The 17,820-nt window shown below is 41.7% G+C and overlaps 1 protein-coding gene across 1 annotated transcript in view; it reads left to right on the plus strand.

The window, feature by feature from the left end:
• ALK (ALK receptor tyrosine kinase) overlaps positions 1-17,820 on the plus strand; it is a 314,119-nt gene that overhangs the window by 82,859 nt on the left and 213,440 nt on the right. The window contains exon 3 of the mRNA XM_061350549.1: positions 11,353-11,517. Coding sequence (XP_061206533.1) covers positions 11,353-11,517 — 165 coding nt within the window. The remainder of the gene's footprint in view (positions 1-11,352; positions 11,518-17,820) is intronic.

The following is a 17,820-nucleotide window of genomic DNA, read 5'->3' on the forward strand; positions in this document are numbered from 1 at the left end:
GGGCTGCCCCAGCCTGCCCTGCTCCCTCAAAAACAAGGGCCCAGACTGTAATATTTGAGGGATGTGTTGGAATCCGGTGTTACTATAAAAAGAGATGTGTACCAAACTCTCTTTTTCTTGCCATCTCCTTTTGTAACTCCTATCCTCTCCAAAATATGGGAATCTGTTTTCATCTCTTCTCTGGTATGACCTATTTACTGACTATCCATAGCCATTCCACTGTGAAATACGACGGTCGCAGTTAGGACTGGACTGCATAAGGCAATATCATGCAATCCAGAAAGTGGCTGAAGTAGGATATATCTACTATATATCTACTACCAGTCTCTATGAGGGGAGATAAGGTGCTGAGAGGCTAATAAGATTTACTCACCCCAAGCCTGTAATTATCTGCTTGAGGGAAAAGTTTGACCTACCTATATGAAGGAGTCCCATATTTCTTCAAATTTATGTTGCAGCCTTTTATGTGTGCAATATATATTCTTTCCATTGGCATACAATATCTGCTTCTAGCTGTTGTATCTGCTTGAATGATGAGGACACACCAGTTTCATTTTGGAAGGGACAGCAGTACAATCCTTTTTTCTCACTTGTTTTTCTCAGAAGTTGCAAGACTCATTTTTAATTTAGCCTAAACTCTTTCAGTTTCTCAGTAGTACTATACTAAGGGAAGCCTTTGTTCTTAAAACCTAAAAGCATTGATTCCATCTGACAGCATCACATGGAGATAAATGTACTGCATCTAAGCAGAAATGATTTATTATGATTTTAGCTGGTTGCACAAGACCAAATTCTACCATATCCCAACCATCTGTTTTGCAAGGAAATGCAGGATTTTGATGAGGTGTTACACAAAATACAGTCTTCACTCAGGACAGGTCTAGACTGATTTATCCTTCAGTAGGTGGTTAGGGCAGATGCCTTGAAACTACTGGAGAATCTTGAAGAGGGACAGCAGTAATTTGGGTTTTTTCTGGCTTTGCACTTCAACATTCCGAAAGTTGTCAGAATCTCCTTCAAATTAAAGGGGTAGCAGTGGCCTAAGAGGACAAGTCTTAAAACACCTTTATTTCTCTGCATTCCTGCAGCTTATATGCACCTGAATGCTTATTAGTAAACTTCGCAGGGATCTAGATTTCTGTCCAGAACTGCTATGAGCATGACAGGGATGGACAGTGCCTTTCAGCAGCTGATTATTGGCTCTGGATCTAAGCAGCTCTGTGAAAGTCATGCAGGGGCTCAGTAGAGCAAAGCAGAAGACAAAGTTAGACCATGCAAGCTCTAGGCGAGTAACCTTGTCTCAGGACTACCCCTGCCTTCTGATTGAGTGGTTAATCCAAAATCACACAATAAAGCATTAGCAGAAATAAAACCCAGCAGTCCTTCACTACTGTGTGAAGGAAAACACTACTAAATGTTTTCCCCTTCTGCCAGTTTTCCTCACTGCTCCCTGTGTGACTGTGATTGCAGAGCCCTCAATAAAACTTCTGTCAAAACTTTGTTTGCCTAATCATCTGAAGGGACCCATCTCATTAGCTGGCTGACACTGCTGAAATGGGGCAATATTAGGTGTCTTAATTACTTTTTGCCTATGTTCTGCTATTGGAGAAATCTCTTTGATTGAAAGGCTGAGTAAATTGACATGGAGGGTCCCTCTTCCTTTGCCAGCCTAAGTTTTCTGTTCCTTCACTCAGAATGAAAAGTTCTGACAGACTGCCTTTAGTAGTTCTGGCAGGAACAGTGCTTCATCAGACATTTGAAACTATATGCAGCAATCCCAAAAGATAATCACTGGCACAACAGGATACTTGAGAGTGATGCATTCATAAGGCTTTTCTTCTATTTTGTCTAGAGGTTTCTAGACCTGTCTCTATCCAAGCATTGATTAATCATCTACCATCTCAGAGATGCAAAATCCATCTGCCTTTCAGAAAATAGAAGTCTTAAAAAGCCACATGAAGTTAAAATTATCTGGGAATTTAGCCTGCAGGGCAGGAGTCGTCTTTACATCTCCGTATTTTTGTGTTTTCTCTTGTTCTCTTTGAAGTACACTCAGACTATTTCCTGTCTAGAAACAAACTTTTAATGCATTCTGCATATGTGGACTTACAGTAGCCTATTAATTTCCCATTTACAGCACTGATGGAACTCTGTCCTGGGGCTTACATGATTAACTGCACCCAGCCACATATTCTATTTCTTGTCCTGGTTGATTGAATATTAATTTTCTCTTCTATATAGGTATTGTATAAGAAATCAATTGCCCACTGCATGAAATCCATTAAGCTTCTGTAACAGAGGTTCCAGACGACAGGTGCCCCTTAAGGCCTTGAAGCTTTCATGCAGTTAATGTACCCGTCTCTGTCCCATCCTCTACTTTCCTCCAGGCCAACCAACAACGCTGAACCGGGAACATGATCCCAGCAGGGTATGGCAGCAACTGCAGAAGGTGCTACCAATTGGGAAAAAAAAAAAACAAATCCAATTCAGCCCATCTAAATTCTGTTTTTAAAGAAGAATATGTTTCATGAGAACAACAGGCATAAGGCTTGCCATATTGGGCCATTTGGAAAATAGGAGATGCCTTTTGCTTTTTAACTCTTCTTATACCACTGTTCTGAACTGGCTTTATGCAAAATACAGAAGTACCTCTCTCAGGCTGTTTAGGAAAGTTTAGAAAGTTTAGGAAATAGTGGTGTTTTGGATACCAAAGTTAACTGGGAATAATAAAACTCCAGGGAAAACTGCAGATCTGGCTACCAAATGACTGGTGTGGTTAAAAACGTCTACAAAATGTGAGTTCAGCAGAGGAGTACGTACCTTTAACAGTGCATAATTATTCACAGTTTTGATTTAATAGGCACTAAAAGCATAATCCAAAGTATGGCCTCTATTAACAATTTATTAATAATTTCACTCAGCTCTATGTCTTCAGAAAACTCGTTTGACAGGGCTGTTGGGTTTGATTATATTTTTTACACTTTCTAATAGAATGTTATCTGGGATGAGTTCATGATTTCCTGAATTGGATTTGCTAAAAAATAATAATTAAAATGTGTTGGAGTAATTTTATTGTGGAATAATTTGGGTTCATTCTTGCTGCGTATTTGATGCTCACTGGCAAGGCAGCTGCTCAGCGAGGTGTCAGATTATTAGGTTTTTTTCCCCTGGTAGGCTGTGTGCGACTTGCTGAATTCAAGTACTCGTGTGCATGCATTCAAAATACCATTTCATTCACGTGAGTTGGGTACCAGATAGACACTGCTGACACGAAACTCAATGGGTATGAACATCAAACAAAAGGGAAGATGGAAAGAAAGAGGGCACCAGCCAGATGAATTTGTACTACAGTTAGGTTCCCATGTCTACTTCTTTTATAAATCTACAACAAATCAGACTAATACTGACATCTTCAGAATGATGAAGCTATCACGATACTTGGTTCAGCATGGCAATAGTGAGATTCGTGGTTGTGAACTAATAGTTACAACAAGTTTCTGTTTGGAAGATAAGATAAAGTTAGGAGAGCAATGAGGAGAACAGCACTGTGTCACAGAGGAAAAATTAATCAGTGCTTTCTTAGTAATGATGTTGCAAAAATGATATACTGCCTTAATTCAAACCCATCCTTTGTGCAATCTTAGAAGCACTCTCGCATAGTTTTGGAAACAATATTATGAATATAATGGGACAAGACTTCAATGAACAGCAGTTATTCACACCAGATTAATAGAATTGCTCCATATAAAATGGCAGATGCTGTGACACAATATACACAGGCAAGAATTCTTGTTTAACAGTGAGATGGGTATTTTTGCCATGTGCAACGCTGCTGGAATCCAGGGGAAGGAAAATCACAGGAAAAGCAGCATCTGCCTAGCTAAACTGAAGGTTGTTCTAAGCAAGAAAGAAGTAAAAATCATATTAGGGAGAAATTTTTACTTTCTTTCAAGTTATTCTTTTCCTTATATCCACTTTTTTCCACAGATAATATGTCAATGACAGCTGAACGGTTTTTCAATAATAAAATATCATCCAGTAAGACAACAAATTACTTTTCTCCCTGTCTCTCAAGTATTCATTTTCTCTAGAGATCTCTCAGACTTCATGCAAGAGGCCCCTTGTATGAGTTGTCAAAACATGACAGTTCATCCAACCACTGCTTTGCGCCAACTGGAGCATGTTTTCTAACAATCACTGTTAGTCAATGCTTCAGTCTTTTGGCCAGGACTGGCATTAGGAATGCTCTTTCATTTACTGTTTTTGCTGCATGCATGGGAGACTTGGTGGACAAATACTTCTTGTGTGGAAGATGAGCCCTGTCACTTCTTAGAGCAGGAGGCATGAAGATGAGAGTTATTGCCGGTTGCTCTCCCAACACCCCCTCCTCACACCTCTCTTTATAGCTGCCTTGAAAGAGTGTGCTTATAATTGATTGATAAAGGAGTCCTGGCCATCTTCTTTGTAACTTGATTTCTACTGAACAAAGCAGCTGTCAAAGATGTTGGTGATTCAGTCCCTGGTGCACACTGAGGAGCTGGGTACATATAAAGTATATGCTGTCACTTCACAGATCCTCTTAACGCATAAATGAATGGTTGCATTATGGTCGTTCTCTCTAAGTGGCACATCCAGCTGTGGCTCACTCCCCAGAGGATTAATTTAAACCCTTGTGGCAGGGGGACAGCCCTGCGCTTAGTATTGAGGCCTGAGTGCTTTTCCCGGGGGTGATTCCTGCTGAAATGATGCCTCCTCTGGGGTACTGCTCCTCTAAAACATTTTTATTTCCCAATGCAATCTGATAGCCCCATCCAAGGGAAACCCAGGCTGGGCCTGTTCAGCCTGGAGAAGAGAAGGCTCAGGGGGGATCTAATCCATATGTGTAAGTATTTGAAGGGAGGGTGTCGAGGATGGGGCCAGACCCCTCTGGCTGGTGCCAGGCAATGGGTCGAGAGGCAACGGGTGTGAGGAAGAGCTTCTTTACTGTGAGGGTGACCGAGCATCGGAAGGGGTTGTGGAGTCTCATTCCCCGGAGATCCTCAAGAGCAGTGAGGGCACAATCCTGAGTGTCGTGCGTTAGGCAATCCCGTTCGAGCAGGGAGGTTGCACTAGATGATTCCAATGGGCCCTTCCAGCCTCGGCCATCCTGCCTACCCCCGACCGCCGCGTTAAAACCTTTCAGGCCCACACCGAGCGCTGAGGGAGGAGTGCGCAGCTGTGAGGGGATGGCCGGCCCACCTCTTGCTGCCTTCCGCCTCCCAGTCCAGTCCAGCCCAGCCCTTCCCAGTCCAGCCCAACCCCGCCTCGCCGGAGCTGGAGGGTTTCCAGGAAGCGAAGAGGTAGGGAAGAGGTTCTGGGCAGCGGCAGCAGACACAGGGCAGGGCGCTAACCTGAAGGGGCTTTTAGGCAAACGAGGCCTTCACCTGTGAGCCCCACCGGCACACCTCCCACCCTCCTCCATACCCTGGCTGACCGAAAGGGTACGTCCCCATCTCCCAGAGGACAGCTTGGCTGCCTCACCCCGTTCGGGGGTTTGGCCGGGTCTCAGCGCCTCGCTTGCCCTGCAGGGTCACACAGTGGTCGCTGAGGCGGCGTGAGGGAAAGAGGCTCATGGCGCCGTGAGGGAACGGCGGTGCTTCCCTCGGTAACTCGGGGCCGGGTGAGTGTACACAGAGCCTGCTGGTGAGGAGGAAGGGTGCAGAGCAGTAAGGTAACATGTGCTCAGTAGCTGTAAATGAAAAGGTGACCACAGGCTCTGTTGCAAGGCAGCAGAGAGGTTCGTGTGCTGCCTGGCTGCTCTCCTCACTGCCTCACTTGCAGGTGGATGAGGTGCATGAGGCAGGATGGACCCCAAAGCCATGGGATATCTCAGTGCCTCCCCAGTTCTTTGCCTGCCCTGTCATGCCATGCTGCTGCTCGTATGTTTGTCACCTCCCTCAGCAGCAACCCAAATACCAGGCAGTTAATGTCTGTGGAGGTATTTCCTAGGGGTAGTAAGGCCTGGGGTGCCTGGCAGGAATATGTGTGACGTACTCTCCCTTAAAATGTAGCTTAGCGCTGGATAATGGAAGAAAGTAGACAGAAATGCCTTTTCAGGCTTGCTTTTGCTGCAGAAACAAGGCAGTTAAACCTGCAGTTGTTTTTCCTCTTTGATTTTCGTGACCGTTGACACCTTTTCCCTTTCCCCTTGGGATTTTTGTTTGTTTTATTTTTTTTTTTCCATGGGGTTCATTTTTGGTGCCCTTCCATCCTGTGATGGATTTGCTCATTTTAAATTGCTGCTGCACATTGAGCTGCACGGAGGAAAGGGATGCATTTGCAGAGGGTTTCACCTTGCCTGTGTGGGTGCAGTGCTCACTTCCAAGGGGCTGGCCTGTATATTGTGTCCTCCTGGGTATCAAGCAGGGTGGTAGACTGACAGGCAGGGAGCACAGTTTCCTATTTATGCTCCATTGTCACAGAGAAATACTTATCATTGCAGGCATCCATGTATCACCCCGCATGTACCCCTGTACTGGCGGGCAGAAGTTCAGAAGGGCCTGATGAGGCAATTGAAACGGTTAGATTGAATGCGCTGTGCCCTTTTCTGCCCAGAGAGAATGGGGAAGGCTTTAGGAGCTGGCTCTGTCCCTAGGATTAATAACTGGAAAATCAATTTGTCATTTTCCTGTCATAAATTAAAAGCTTATAGGCCTTATAACATGAGTATAATAGAGGTTAGTGTGTATTGATGGAGGTCTCAAAGCTCACTCAGCAGAGCACATCTCTACTGTACAATTTAAATTATGTCTCCTCCACAAGGAATATCTGTCAATATTTGTATGAAAAAAGGCGTCCTGTGCAAGAATATCGTACACTGCTGCTGCCATTGCTGCCACTGAAGGAGGTGTGTGCTTGAGGGAGGTTGTGGTCCTGTTCTGGTTGGTGTAAGTGACCTCTATATTGTGCATTTGTGTCTCCAGATGTCGTACAAATTAGTCATGTTTAAGCTGATGAGCTGCCAGTTAGGAGGTCTCTAAGATGGTTGTTCTGAGAACAGAGAACCTGTACTTGCTCCCTTGTCTGTTGCAGTGAGGTAAGAAAGGTACTGCACCAGGGTGACCAGCTGAGAGTAATGGAGGAGGAGTGATTTGTACAAGTTGGTAGATGAGGAGTGCAAAGGACCCTTTTAAGTCAGCCACATATAGAGTTAGAAAGGATCAGTTTAAGAGTAAATTACCTGCTAGTGAGATTCTTGCAGCTGAAAGGAGATGTGCTTTAAAACAAACCTAGTTTGCTGTCAGGCTGCTGAAGGAAAGGATAATCAGAATAGTTTCTTAACAAGAACGGGCTTTTTATAGCTGTCTTTAAATTTGATTATTTTTGTTCTGAATAAGGCATCTTTCTGTGATGTGTGGTTACCCAAATGATCTGAGAGGATCCAAAGAGCGAATGATCCATAATCTGATCCTGCAGCAATATTAAAGCAGATTACTGTGTTGTGGTGTATTATTTATACTACTATTTTAAGTAATTTGTTTATTAGGAAACTCTAATCAGTTTAATTGAAACAGATGGAGTTGCCAGATATTTCAGTTGTTTGTGCACAAATCATTGCTGTTAGACATGTTGATTAAAAAGAAATAAATTGAAGCACTCACAAGACTGTACTGTCATCAGACATGCACAGATCCCACTGTCTTTTCAATCGGATAGTAGCTTAATTTACTTTCCAGTCTATGGTTGGTTTCCTGTATCTTCATATGTACCGGAAACTGAAATGATTGATTTCTACAGCCTTTCTTAAACTGGTGTTTATATTAGTTTGATTATGAGCATCACTTTTGTTTCCTCTTTAAAGGTGTGATGATGAAAAAATAGATTTCTAATAAATAAGCTGTTCTGTCTCTCTAGAGTCCAGTGGTTGCAAGTGCTAAAGATGGTTGGATAACGAGTTGGGTTCTTTTAGCAATATATTTAAAAACAGACTTTACAATTTACTGGCACTTAAATTCCTTATATAGAGGAATTAAGCCTTTCAGATCTATAGTGTCAGTACAGTTGTGGCATAAATGCATATGCTGGATATAAATCTCTGTGATAGCTCTTTAAAGAAACCCACCAGAAATCACAACTCTCTTCCCTCCTCCCCACCCTTTACTGACAGGGCACACTACTGAAGTCCTAAAGCTTTGTATTTAGTCAGTTTATATTGGTAGTAGGTTTAAAAAACAATCACTGGAAGTTTTGTTAGATGTAATTACCTTTCTTGCAGTGTTTGCTGTTTTTCAGGTAATGCAGAATGGCTTTTATTCAGCTTCCAAAGGCACATGGCTGCTTCTTTATGTGCTTAGCTGGGCAAGGACAAAGTAAAGTGGGTGTTGCATTTAAACATTCAAGATGAAGGTAAAAAAGGAAGGCAAAAGACCGTTTTGTTTTGCTTTTTATGCAAAGGCATAGGAAATGGCAGGTGATTTATGGCAGCAATTCAAATATTGTGTAGGTTCTGAAGTTGCAAATCTGGTTTCTATGGTCTTGTAGCAGCTGCTGCACGAAGAGCAGCTTATCACTGAAAAAATGTATGTATTCCATATAATTCTTTTTTTAATAAAGTATATTACATTGTCAGTAGGGAAGGACATTGTGAAAGAAGGAAAGCCTGAGGGTGGAAGTTAACATTAGGCTTATAAGACTGGATGCTGTTTGCATGGATTTTGATGGGTTGCATCAGATAGCATTTCTTTGTCATCTTTTCTTTGTACTGAATAGGATAATAGCATTGGAATAGCCTGATGTGAGACTAATTTAAATAAGAGTTCATGAAGATACGTGCAGATATTCTGGTGATGTGGAGGCACTATCAAGTTCTGTTAAAGATGCAAGTATGTTTTCATTAAATCACAGACACTTTCAGATGTATGGGCCACACAGTCTCCTCCTCTTGCAAGGATTAACCTGTTGTAAAGGCCATTCAGCTTGACCACAACAGGCATGTTAGATTATGTCCACTTCTCTGTAGGCTATTCATTGCAAGGGAAGGAAATGGTATTGCTACTTGCTTTTTTCTTTTACTTTCTCCCCTTCAGGCAGAGGCTTTAGTTGTCTGCAGGGGTCATAATGCTAAATGTGGCGGCTGTTATTTAATCACATATCCCAATTAAGTTGTCCCAGTTGTAGGTCAAAGGCCTGCTGCGTTAAGGGCTCCACAACTGATAGCTCTCTTTTGACTAGGAGGTTCTGGAAAGTGAGACTGAATGGGGGAGCTGAGCTGGCTATTGAATGCTTATAGGCATTGTAATCAGGCTGTCATGGTGGAGGAGGAAAATGACAGTGCCTTGTGGATGTCCCCCTGCTTGGGGGCAAGAGGGTAAGGGAACACAAAGGCTTCTGTTCCCAGCAGCTGGATGGGAGAGAAGTGGAAGCAAGCAGCAAATGCTGGAAAGTTCATGAAAATACAAGACTGATGGGTAGAGAAGCCCATGAACAATTAAGTAGTTGATTTGAAATGACTGCTCTTGCCATGTGCTGATCTTGGCCTGGGCCTTCCCTTCTGTTGTCCTTGTGCGAGCTGAATTTCACAGAATCATAGAATGGTTAGGGTTGCAAAGGACCTTAAGATCATCTGGTTAGTGCCCTAAAGCACATGCTACTCAAGGTGTTCTGCATAACTAAACTATGCAGTAATGATGTTGTATCTTATGCAATTGAGAGTTTGGTTGTTCTTTTGTCCATTTAGGCTTTGACACAAAGTTTAAGAGACTCTTAACACTTTATAGGGTAAAAAAAAAAAGTGTGGTTTATTTTTCTTTCTTTTTTTTTTTTTTTAAAGATCAGCTAAGGGACTAGAAATAAGTGGTCTAAGGTTTTTATAGTATTGCAGTAGAAAACCGTATAGCATACCTATATCCACTGTTCCCTGCTGCCTAAATTAAAGTGTGCTTCATGTATCGTGAAATTTATATTGATAACGTAGAGGCCTGGAGAGGGAATTTTCAAATTTAAGGAAATCTGTAGAATCCCTATTACTGCTTGTGCTTGTGGCGTATATGGATTCCTTGCATTACGTGGTTTCCATTGTGTTGTGAAGCATTCAAAATGCTGAGTGAATGATAAAGCACCTGATTAAGAAAATCAAATATAAATTGGAAAAATAGACTCTGCTCTTTCCAGCTTGCTTTTAAAAAGGCAAATTAGCTGGGAAAATTATAGTGGGAGGGCAACAGTATTAACCTTCAGATTAGCAAATGTTATCTCACCAGGAGAATAGGCTGAACTACATAAATCTGTGCACACTAAGAAGAAATCGGATGCTTAATAGAGAATGTGATTGAAGTTTTAAAAAAAATCAGTTAATTCCACTAATGTCAATTCAGATTAGTTGTTCCACTTGGATACCTATGGCAGGACAGTAGAAAATTCCAAGGAAGAGCTGGATTTTTTTTGCTGGGCTTTTTCAAATGGATCTAGCCTTTTCATAAATATTGAGTTAGTTCTGAAATAGTTTCCTTCTGTTACTGAATATTGTTGTTGCTTGCTGACTGTGGTGACAAAAGCAAATGTTTACTGGACATTCCAGAAAATTTAGCAATCCTGCCAATTACAAGTAAAATCCGTGCAGGTTATCACTGCATGTTGTGTTAAGCAACTTGAGTTACAGTGCGATAGTAAATTGGACACTGAGAAGTGAATCATAGCAGCACCAGTAGGGTAATTGGTTTCTGAAAGAGAAACCTCTCAAAAAGAAAGGTCTGTCTTGGAGGCAGATGCTGTCTGTGCTGCCTGGAGGCTGAACCTTTGCAGCAGCAGATCAAGCTTCTGCTGGCTTGGTGAAGCATTTCAAACCCCAGGTTCAGAAGCTTGCCTCACAGGGTCCAGTCCCTATGGCTACCAGCATGTCACATATGCCCAGCATTCATAACTTGCTTTGCAGAGTCCTGTGCTCACTCAGATGGAACATGCTGTGAAGCATGTTAGTAGTCTTTGCACGATAATGGTTCTGGTAGAATCTGAACTAGCATCCCCAAGGAGATTGGCTTTCAGTGCCATTTTATCAACAAAGCTATTTCCTTTTCAGTCTAGATGATGCCTTTCCCCACTTCAGCCCGTGCTGCCCTTTTAATCTATCCTGAAGGGGAATTGCTGCCTCTTGGGCCTTCCTCTTGATTTGCTGCTACCTCCATAACAAACCTCTCTCTGCAGTCCATTTCAGACATGCTATTGCCTGTCTGTTTATGGGCTTCCTCCATTTCTTCCTACCTCATTATGGAGAAAAACTTGCTGAAGTATAAAATGAGTATGTGTACACACCTTTAAGCACAGAGGAAGCTGGTTTTGATTAACTTGAGATGTTCTATGTTGGTTTTCTTTTTCCAGTATTCGACTGCAATTTTGAATCTCCTTGTGAGTTGGAATACTCCCTTACCTCAAAAGATCAGGAAACCTCCAACCATGCCTGGCTGAGACTGAGTGCAGAGGAAATGTCACAGCTAAGCATCCCGGATGGGCCGGAGAGAGATCATTCTGAGAATACACCTAGAGGTAAGATGAGTGCAACTATGTAATCCCTTCAGCGTAGTGATTAATTTTTAAAACAAAACACCAAATCCCTAATAAAAAAACCCACAAACCATAAAACCTAACCCAAACAAACATGTCCTCCTAAAATACCCAAGACAGCTATAATCATTCTTTTACTGCAGCAGACAATGAATGCAAGCGGTGTGAAAAAACAAAGGGGGTCGTTCTGCACACAAAATATCTTTTTTTTTTGTCTAAAAGCAATCTGCATCATATATATGGGAAGCAAAATACCAGACACAGTATTGAGGAAAATCGGCAGACTCATGCTATGGATAGTGTTTGGTTAAGAATAGTACTATGGTGCCTGAAGGTCATTCAGTGTTTGTAAGAGATGAATAAGATAGCCTGTGTTTACCTCTGCTCTAGATCCTGGTTACTGCTTACTAATATGCAGACCATTGTAGGCAATATCCTTGTGTCCAGGGATTAGGTTATCTTTTTGGTAAGGGAACAAAAAATGGGTTTTTCCCCAAGAAGAAAAAAGTTCCTGTCTCTCAAGAGAGCTTGAAAAGAGTGAACAGACTTTGCTTCTACCTTGGGAGAAAATTTGGGTTGTTGGAATTATTTTTCCTGCTCATGATCATATCTGTGAATAGTAGCATATTTATTAGGATTACAAGTTCTAAAAAGCTTTTTAGGTGCATTTGTGCTCTCCTAAACCCAGGAAAGCACAAAAATTATTCACATCCTTCCTGCCGTTAGTGATACCTGCTTGAAACTTCTCCTCGTAAGGATCAGGTGGTGGTGATGAGAATGGAGCTACAAAATGGAAATGGGGGAATTAGGGCTACAAGCTTTATTCGGGCAAACAAGGAGATATAGGGAAGGCCAGCAAAGATTATCAGGGATATGGAACAGTTTCTGTACTAGGAAAAAATAAACAGACAAAGATTCTCTGTGATGGTAGAACTTGTATAAAAATGCGCATTGAAGAGCAGTGCGAAGCAGCTGTGAAGTTAATGGGTGCTGGGTATAGAACAAGCAAGCGGAGGTATTGTTTATGTAGTACCTGAATAAATGGTGGTAATAAGATGCATGCATGAATGAGTATTACAGAGGTCAAGAGTATGCATAAGATGAAAGAAAGATCAGGTGAATTCTTGCAGAATGCATTGATCACTGGTTCTCTAATGCAGTTGTCTGTTTACAGTCCTGATTCAAGAAGTCTCCTGTATAGTAAGCTGCAAGTGGAAAAATCCTTTTCTTAGTAGCAAGTGTCAAAGATGGCATTTGACTTTTCAAACCTGCAGTCTGACTGCTTGTAACAATTCTTATGGTCACACAGATACTGGGGAAAAGTTTTGGTGATGCTACATTCATATTCTTTAATTCAGTTTTCTCATTCATATCAATAGTAGAATTGTTGAATGGTTTGGTTTGGAAAGGACCTTAAGACCATCCAGTTCCACTCCCCTGCCACAGACAGGGACACTTTCCACTACAGGAGGTTGCTCCAAGCCCCGTCCAAGCTGACACTAAACACTGCCAGGGATGGGGCATTCAGAACTTCTTTGAGCAGCTTGTTCCAGCGCATCACCACCTTCACAGTAACGAACAGCTTCCTTACATCTAACCCAAATCTCCCCTGTGTAAATTTGAACCAATTACTCCTTGTCCTGTCACTGCAGTTCTGATGAAGACTCCCTCCTTGCCTCCTAGTGCAGTACTTTTTCCAAGTAGCCATTATAATTTCACTTCCAAGACCTACTGCTTGAGCACTGACTGTGTTGTGTGTAAAGCAGGTGGAGCACATTTGTAATGCATGCAAATACCTTCTAATATTCACATTAAAGAACATACATGCACATACTAAATGTCTTGTTACAAAGGTATAGTTAAGCAAAAATTTGAGGTAAATCGGAATGTCTGTGGTTGTTCTCCTTAAATTCTAGTGCAAGCTAGCTCCTGCTGAAATTTAGGAATTAAAATGAGCTTTTTTTTGATGTTAAGAAGGATTGCTGTCTCCTTGCTGGGGAGGGGAAAACCCATGACAGAATGAATGTACTGTTCCAGGTGAAGAGCCTGGCTGGGTTGCTGCAGTGCTGCTTGTTACTGATGTATGCTTCTTCTGGATTCTTTCTGGTAAAGTTATACGTTTGTCTGTATCCAGTTTTATACGTCTGTCAAAGCAGACTGTTGGCCAGATCCATAGCCCAAAACAAATGCTAGTATTGGTTGATGATTACTAGTTGCTTGTTGGGATAAAATTCCATTTCAAAGCCCAAAGCTTTAGGGTTTTTATCATGTGGAAGATGGGCAGTTTAGGCTGAAGCTTCTGTTCTGCTGTTTTCTCCTGTTCCTAGGGACAAGTACCTAGAGTCACACTGAGTGGATTTAGATTTGTGGGTTGCCAGGCTGCCGGGTTTTGGGGTGTTTCATTTGCTTGTTTGTTTGTTTAAATTATCAGGCATGCTTGACATTGTCAGTGGTAATTTTCCCGTAAGCCCCTCAGTAGAGCTGTAGGTCTGCAGCTCATAGATGACTGTAACTCGTGTGTGTATAAAGACTCATTTGAAAAATCAACACTTGGAGCTAGCATCTCTCTATTTTAAATCACTTTAATTACAGCTGCTTGGCACAGATAGTTGTGTGGTCTGTTTCAATCTGAAATAATTAAGCACAGTAGATCCAACCCCCACTGTTTCCTGCAAATTGTACTTCCAATTATCTCAATCTCATTTCATCTCTTTTGCAGACAGTAATGCACAGAGATAAACAGATAGCATAACTTGATTTTGTGATGGTTTAAGCTCATCCTTGTCATTTGGCTATCAACTCATGTCAAGACGTTGATAGAGACAAATGCCTTGGGTATGATACATTGTGCTTCATATACTTTTCTGTAAAAGCTTTAGTAGGAAATCACTCGGATGTATTGGATGACATATTGCGATGTATGGGAGGAACTTCTGTATTTTTGCCCCTCTCCCCACAACATGATAGAGCTCAGCCTCAATGAATCAGAACAAATCAGCATTGATCAAGCTACCTGGAGGAGGAACTAGTTTTAGGTGTCTCAGCATTGGTTACAGTCACATCTGAGTGCTTCACTCACTTGGCATGTTCAGCCTGCAGTGTCACACAAATCATTGCCCTTCTGAATAGGTTTAGATGGTGAAGTGCCAGTTTGATATTAAGTTATTCAGGGTAAAAGATTGGAGGTCTGGCTGGCAAGGAATTAAAAAATGATGCTTTAACTGGATAATAGCAGCAGGTGAAATTTAGTGTAGGTAAGCTGAATTGAGGGCTGGGAGAAACAATTGGAGTTTGGCGTATGTAAGGACAGATTCTGAGCTGGTTGTAATTACTTAAGCTGATTTTAGGGTAAGAATAGAGCTGTGAAAACATCAACTTGGTAGCAGTCACAAAGTAAATGTGTTGTTGGAACTTAACTGAGAAGGCAGTAGAAAATGGGAAATGCTGTGGAATAAAGGTGTGAGGCAGCTGTACCTAGAATACATCATTCTGTTCTGGTTCCTGTGCATCAAAAATCATTTAGTACAGTTAGGGAACTTATTAAAAGGAGGAAAACAAGAATGATTTAAAGTATGTAATGACTGGCTTTTATGAACACTTTTATGAACACTAAGGCTGCCCTGCCTGCAGGAGACATCTAAAGGAACACATGGCAGAGTTTTATAAAAATCACAGACTTTTATAAAATCTTTATATATGATGTATAAAGCTTTATAAATGTCTAAGACTTTGTGAAACGCTGAAAGGATGATAGAGAAGGAATATTTGATACTACTTCTAATACAGAATTGGATGGCATCAGATGAAGTTAGTAGATGTCAGGTTCAAAGCAAAAGGAGATCGATCAGTATGTAACAAACAGTAAAACTGTGGAGCCTTTTTTTTTGATTCTGAAAGCTTTTGTGGGTGTGAAAATTGACAGGATTTGTGCAGGGAAGAAAAATGCAGCTACTAAATTCTCAAAACTACCTTTTCTGGCTCAGGAAGTCTTTGTGCAATAGATCCCTGAAGGCCAGAAGTGGGGAGGGAAGTAGACCTGTTTGCTCTCCCCATTCATATATTCTTTCCTATGTATCTGTGTCTGTTTTCAGAGCCAATATGGCTGAAGTGAATGAATCTTTGGTCTGTGCTGGTAGGGATGGTGTGGTGCTGTGTCTGTCCCTCACATCCCAGCCCAGATTCTTTTCTCCCTTTGAAAAAGGAGAGAAATGCACTGTGGGTTTCAGAGCAATTTAGAGAGAATATGTGCTATTTAAACGCTTAATACTATTTGCTATCCTGTTAAAGCCTTGTGAATGATACCAAATCATGCAAAAATCAGCTAGGCTGGAAAAGACTTTTAAGATCATCAAGTCCAACCATTCCCCTAGCACTGCCAACACCACCACTAAACCACGTCACTACATGTGTTCATGTAGGGCCTCATCTATACCGTTTGTTAACACTTCTTAAGGACAGTGATTACACTACTTCCTTGGGAAACCTGTTCCCTCCCCCCTCTTATAAGTGGACCAGTGGGTGGTATCACAGTATCACAGTATGTTAGAGATTGGAAGGGACCTCAAAAGATCATCTAGTCCAATCCCCCTGCCGGAGCAGGAACGCCTAGATAAGGTTACACAGGAACGTGTCCAGGCGGGTTTTGAATGTCTCCAGAGAAGGAGACTCCACAACCTCCCTGGGCAGCCTGTTCCAGTGTTCCGTCACCCTCACTGAGAAGAAGTTTCTTCTCAAGTTTAAGTGGAACCTCTTGTGTTTCAGTTTGTACCCATTGCCCCTTGTCCTATCATTGTTTGCCACTGAAGAATCACTGGTAGAATCACTAGTGTATCTGCCAGCTTGGCCCTGCACAGTGTCTAAAAGTCTGCTGGAGCTACCAGAATTTCCAAGTCACGCTTGTATAACCTTCTGCAGGATCGGGGATTTAATGTTAAAATTCCACTGATATGCTGAAGATTGAAAGGAAAGTCTCCTGTGTTAGGATCTGAATCAGGCCTGTATGTGCAGTAATGAGTAGGCAATCCATTGTGGATTACTAGACTTCATTTAATTCATGAATAATCAAAAAGATGCTATAAAAAATTCAAGCATTCTGCATCATTGACTGCCTTTATTTATTTTGACAAGTGTGATTAATTCTTAATTATTTATGATCCTTCATAATCTATTATACCAGCAAATGTACTGCAGTCTATTGTAATGAAATACGAGGAATTGCAGATCTTGCAACTGTGGCAGTTATTTCCAAAGGAGGCAGGTTAGACAACCCAGTTTGTGGTTAGAATGACAGAGTTTGTGGAACAAGGAAGTTCCACTTCACAGCTGTGTGGATGTATGTGTTTGTCACGCTGAAGTGAAAGAGTCATTCGCTTCTCTGATAAACCTGAAATGGGTCAAACCAGCCATAAATTCTGTGCCTCTCAAGTCTTGATTCAAACACAGAGGTTTCTGTACTATGAGGGCCTCTAGGATAATTCAGCTCTGAGTAGCAGAGTGGTTTAACAGCCCTCAGAAAGTGTGCCTTTCCAGAATTCATCTCTACTGCTACCTCACTGCAATACTTGGTATTTTCCTTCTTCCTGAGAGGCAGAGTCCCAGCTTCCTGTCAGCAACACTGTTGCTGTGTTGCCCATGGACTTGTGGAGGGGGGTGATTGTGGTCCCAGGTCTGGGAGCACAGCTGTGGCTTCCTTCAGAGTCATTTTACAAGGAAGAGGAAGAGAGGAATCACTGGTACACAGTTAATTTTGTGTATTTAAGGAGGAAGGACCAGCAGCAACTGGACCCAAAACAAGTGCACAAAAAGTGGATCCAGATGTGTGCTCGATCAAATGGCAAATTAATCCCTTTCCAACCGTAAATGAAGTTTCAAACTTAAACGATCAGAGGCTTGAACACTCCTGACTGTGGTGGTATGATTCTAGATAAAGTGAATTTCTGCTTCTGTGATCTGAAGATTTCAGGATGGTGAAAATATGCAGGTACTTGATAAAAATGTCAGACGAAGAGATAAGTTGGGGAGGTGTGACCACCATTTCAAATCAGAATTGAAAAAGTAATAAGCCACCCTGGAAGCGTGAACACCAATTGAGACAACTCCTTAATGGAAAATGTAGATTAAAGTTTCATGAAGGATGGCAGGGGAAGTTGAGAGATGAATGAGGACAATGTCCTGACCAGCACTGAGTAGTTGAAAAGTTCTTACGTAAGTTCTAACCCAAGAAGTATCTCCATGTTATGTTAAGGTGCTTTTGATTTTTGTAATTATTACTAAAGAGAAGGAGCA

This window comes from Neopsephotus bourkii, unplaced genomic scaffold (assembly GCF_033783945.1).
Source record: "Neopsephotus bourkii isolate Nb327-2 ecotype Australia unplaced genomic scaffold, CSIRO-AGI_Nbou_v1 NB_518, whole genome shotgun sequence".
NCBI lineage: Eukaryota > Metazoa > Chordata > Aves > Psittaciformes > Psittacidae > Neopsephotus > Neopsephotus bourkii.